Raw genomic sequence first — 5,272 nt, 5'->3', positions numbered from 1 at the left:
TGGTACCACTTTATTTAACATACATACCTGAAAAATGTCTTATTTTGTTACAGATTAGATGCAATTGCTCGAGATGCTGAATTAGTTGATAAGTCAGAAACAGACCTTAGACGACTAGGAGAATTGGTACATAATGGTTGTATTAAAGCTTTAAAGGATAGTTCTTCAGGAACAGAACGAACAGGTAATGTTAAAATGAGAGCGTTTTGAAGAGAAATAAATGAAAGTTTCAAAATATGCTTTTATTGAGTTACGTATTGTATCTTAAATTACCTATTCATCAAAAGATGCTTTACAAAACAAAGGAAGGCCATTCTGGGTAATAGGAAATAGAGAACAAAATTATAGTTTGGAAGGGCAGTAGAATCTATCCTGTAGAGCCCCTAGTATATTCTGGCTGGGATGTAACATCAGGAATTATTGATTGTACTATTTTTTTAGTATAGATGACTGGGGAAAGAAACTGTAAATATATATGTTTAAAATTGGTTTGGGACATAATTATTTCATTGTTTATTTTTTTATTCATCTACCTGAATAAAAATAATCAGATGTACTAAAAAAAATCATGCTGGAACTCTTATTTAGAGACTAACAGTATTAATAGATTGATCCATCTTATGTAATTGATAAAGAAGTTATATGAAATACTTTTTGTGAATCCACATATGCTAGATTATAATCACTAGTATATATGTAGTGAAATTTAAGATTTGCCAGCAATTCCCTCTTTAATAATATAAATAAGGAATACTAATTAATATAAATGATAGTGCATGTTGCTTTGTGTTTTGTAAAATTACATTTTATACTTTATTTGTACTCTTTTTTAAAAAATTAAGGTGGTAGACTTGGAAAAGTAAAGGGTCCAACATTCCGAATATCAGGAGTACAAGTGAATGCCAAGCTAGTCATCGCCCATGAAGAGGAATTAATACCTTTGCACAAATCCATTCCTTCAGATCCAGAAGAAAGAAAGCAGTGAGTTATTTGCTTTTTCCATTGTAAAATTTTTGTTACTCAGTAATTACGATATGAATGTAAAATTTTTATGGTGTTATTGGCTGGTTTCAAACAAAAATTTAAAAAACATGGTATTTTGAAGTTCTAATGACTCGTGTTTTTCAAAATTTATTTTGTAATAAGACACTTTATAAACTTGACAGCAATTATTAACTTTAATGCTAGGTATACTATCCCATGTCATACGAAGGCAGCTCATTTTGATATAGACTGGGGCAAAGAAGATGATTCCAATTTGTTAATTGGTATCTATGAATATGGATATGGAAGCTGGGAAATGATTAAAATGGATCCTGACCTCAGTCTAACACACAAGGTACTTATCTATTTTTTATTCTATTAACCATTAATGTTGAATTTAATTTGTTCTAATTTTTACTTTTAAATTATGTTGAAAATTAACTGGCAATCAGGAAACCAAGGTAATAGCTAGTTGTGTGATTTGGGCTTCTTTACAAGCTACTTTTCTTGAAAGGATTGAATTTAAATGATACCTGAGATTTTGCTTTACCTCTGAAATCATGTTATTAATATTAAGGCATTAGGTGTATTTTTCTTCAGATTATTAGGTTATGAGTAAATCTTTCATTCCATCATTAACCTTTTAAAAATATTTTTTATTGATACATAATGGATGTACATATTTTTAGGTACATGTGATAATTTGGTACATTCAAATACTGTGTAAAGATCAAATCAGGGTAATTGAGATATCCTTCACCTTAAATATTTATCTTTTCTTTACACTAGGAATATTTGAATTAATTCTCTTCCAGCTATTTTGAAATGTATAATAGATTATTAACTATAGTCACCCTCCTTGATCTATCAAACACCAGGTCTTATTTCTTCTATCTAACTGTATATTTGTTCCTATTCATCATTAACTTTATTATTCAAGTAAGCATAAAAAAGAATTCTTAAAATCTTTTATGATTTTTTAAAAAATATCAGTGTTTAGTATTTTTGATTATCTGCTTTGCCTAAAATGGAAAACACTAGAATTTCCTTATTGTTTGTGTTTTGTATTTGTACCTTGTCACTGACAAATGGGAACCTCTAGATAATGGTGCTTTGTCATTTGTTACTGTGAAGAAAAGAACTGAAATAGTTTAGATTCCCACTGTAAGTTTCTTCACAGTGCATGCTTTGGGTTCTCTTCTAGAAGGATGATACTTTGTATTCTAGGAATTTTTGTATGTATTATAGCTATTGAGAGAGGAAAGGAATTTAAAGACAATGTCATGTTTAGTAACGCTAGATGCAGTTTTGTATATTTCATAGAAATTTGTAACCTCACATTTTGTGTTTTCATTTTGAAAGGAAATAACATGAGGGATTTTTGAGGTATATTTATTTAGAATTCATTTCCAGGATAATTAAATCTTTAATTCTGGCTTATTTATTTTGCATTGAGTTGTTTATGTCTTCAGATATTAAGAATTACAACTTGTTAGTGAATTATATTTTGAAAAATGATTAAACATTTTTTGACCATTTCTCATGTTATTTATTAAAGACAACCTGAAAAAATAAATTGCCTTTTCAGATTCTTCCAGACGATCCTGATAAAAAGCCACAAGCAAAACAGTTGCAGACACGTGCAGACTACCTCATCAAATTACTTAGTAAAGATCTTGCAAGAAAAGAAGCTCAGAGACTTTCTGGTGCGGTAAGTTAAAATTTAAATACTTAAGAGCAGTTTACTTTTTAGTAAGATAAATCTACTTTACTTGACCGTGCTAAACATCTGTAGTAAATATGAACTTATATAAGTGTATTTTTCTATAATTTAATAGTTTTATTTGAAAATGTTACCATGTTCAAATTTTACCTTAAATTATTTCAGCATAAATGTCTAAAACTGTTGAATCATATCTTTTAGAAGTGGGATCCTGTTTTTTCTGGTATTTGGAGAAGGAGACTAAAAACTCGTAGAATACTTATTGACAGGTCAAACCTGCATTACTGTTTTATTTAGAGGCATTTTATTTGGAGCTTAAAGAACTGTGTCAAAAGTCATGAGCTTATTTATGAAGGGACTTCAAAAAAGTAGGAAAGAAAACATTAAAAGGGAGATAATTGGAAACTTAATGCAACTTTTTTTTGTTATTGTGTTTTTGGCCTCCATTTCCTGTTGATGAGTTTAAAGCAACTTTTAAAAGTTTACCTACGGGTTGGGGTCGAGCAAGGTGGCTTACGCCTATAATCCTAGCACTTTGGGAGGCTGAGGCTGGAGGATTATTTGAGATCAGGAGTTCGAGACCAGCCTGAGCAAAAGTGAGACCTGTCTCTTCAAAAAAAAAATAGAAAAAATTAGCCGGGTTTGGTGGCATGTGCTTGTAGTGCCAGCTATTTGGGAGGCTGAGGCAGGAGGATCACTTGAGCCCAGGAGTTTGAGGCTGTAATGAGCTATGATGATGCCACCGCACTCCAGCCTGGGTGACAGAGTGAGACTCTGTCTCAGAACAAAAAAAAAAGTTTACGTATGACCACAATGTCAGTAACCACCTATGTACCATTAAACATAATTTCTGATGTTATTTCTGGTACCATTGAATTTAGTTGAAGGTGATACTAATCTAAGAGGGTGAAAAATCCATTTCTAGTTTGTCATGTCACCTTTATTGGCTTTTTAAGATGGGCACAGCTTATTATCAACAGAATAAGGATTGGGTAAGAAAATGTGTTTTGTTAAATTTGATATTTATGAAGTTTTAAAAAGTGAAATCCATAGACTTGATTAAAATAAAAATAATTATTTTAAGGGAGGTTCAAAGAGAAGAAAAGCAAGAGCTAAGAAGAATAAAGCAATGAAGTCTATAAAAATAAAAGAGGAAATAAAGAGTGATTCTTCTCTGCCTTCAGATAAGTCCGATGAAGATGATGATAAGGTAAAAATGTATTTTAGACCAACAACCTTTTCTATGGAAAGGAAACATGGCATGTTTTTATGTACATTATGTTTAAACTAAGGCCTGAAATTTTACTTTCAGGTACTGAAGTTTTTTTATTTTTACTTTTTTATGGTTGATAACATAGTCTCATTTATAGAATAGAATTCTGCCTATCCACTAGATACTATATATCACTAGAGGCATAGATCAAAGGTCCTTCCTTTTCAAACATTTGCCAATTAAATGAGCCTTTGTCTCCTTGAATTTTATTATGAATTTGAATGGGACTACCTTACCTTAGAGTTTATAGGAAGGTAAACATTGCATGTATCATTAATTAGGGAGATTCTGGGTTATCACTTTCAGAATCCACATACATGCAATCTATAGACATGTGAAGAAAAATTAGTCTATGTCAAAATTTGGTTAGTAATACATTGGCCATACTTGCACTTTCTAGGATGAAATCACTTCTGTGAAACATCCAAATAAAAAAATTAAAACAGAAAGAGACAGTGAAGAAAAACCTGAGCCAGATGTTTGTATAAAGAAGGAACCAGAAGAAAAGAGGGAAGCAAAAGAAAAGGAGAATAAAAAAGAACTTAAAAGGGAGATAAAAGAAAAAGAGGATAAGAAAGATATAAAGGAAAAAGATTTTAAAGAAAAAAGAGAAAACAAAGTAAAAGAAGCTATGCAGAAAGAAAAAGACATAAAGGAAGAAAAGGTATGCAAATCATAATGTAAAATTTAGAAACTAAAATAGCGTATTTACATTTTAGGAGACTAAATTGCGTATCAGCCCATATTAGTCTCAGTAACTGAGTTCTTTAAAAAGTTTGTGCGGGTATGTAGTAGAGGAGAAAAAACAGGTTTGAACACTTTTTTAAGGGCCTTAACTATAGGGTAACATAACAGAGTAGCTTTATTTTTGTATTTTTGGTTTTCCCAAATAAAATTGGGGGGAAAAAGCAAATTCAAATAGATAAGAATATTCACTGAAAACAAGCACTTATAGAATAAAATGAGATAGTAATTGTTTTCTGGAAGTGTTAATCATTTTGCCTTTGTTGTTGGGTTTTTGTTCTATTTCCTTGTTCTTCAGTTGAGCGAATCCAAGTCTGATAGTAAGGAAAGATCTAAGAAGTCTTTAATGTCAGATGCTCCAGTTCATATCACTGCAAGTAGTGAACCAGTTCCCATATCTGAAGAATCTGAAGAGTTGGATCAGAAGACATTCAGTATTGTAAGCTGTAGACTTTCTGATCATTAGTATTAATTAAAATGTTTAAATTATAATTTTATCATTTAAAGCTTTTAATTTAGAAAGGTATTTCAATTTGATACTACTGCCA

At 30.7% G+C, this 5,272-nt stretch overlaps 1 protein-coding gene across 1 annotated transcript in view; it reads left to right on the top strand.

Annotated features, from left to right (window-relative positions):
* The window catches only part of CHD1 (chromodomain helicase DNA binding protein 1), a 95,252-nt gene that overhangs the window by 80,827 nt on the left and 9,153 nt on the right, over positions 1–5,272 (top strand). Inside the window, exons 16-21 of the mRNA XM_012638799.1 lie at positions 54–184; positions 843–981; positions 1,189–1,339; positions 2,573–2,695; positions 3,792–3,917; positions 5,023–5,163. Coding sequence (XP_012494253.1) covers positions 54–184; positions 843–981; positions 1,189–1,339; positions 2,573–2,695; positions 3,792–3,917; positions 5,023–5,163 — 811 coding nt within the window. The remainder of the gene's footprint in view (positions 1–53; positions 185–842; positions 982–1,188; positions 1,340–2,572; positions 2,696–3,791; positions 3,918–5,022; positions 5,164–5,272) is intronic.

This window comes from Propithecus coquereli, unplaced genomic scaffold, assembly GCF_000956105.1.
Source record: "Propithecus coquereli isolate 6110/MARCELLA unplaced genomic scaffold, Pcoq_1.0 Scaffold135, whole genome shotgun sequence".
In the NCBI taxonomy this organism is placed as follows: Eukaryota; Metazoa; Chordata; class Mammalia; order Primates; family Indriidae; genus Propithecus; species Propithecus coquereli.
The sequence above is the reverse complement of the archived record's forward strand: the minus strand, read 5'-3'. Positions and strand labels throughout refer to the sequence as shown.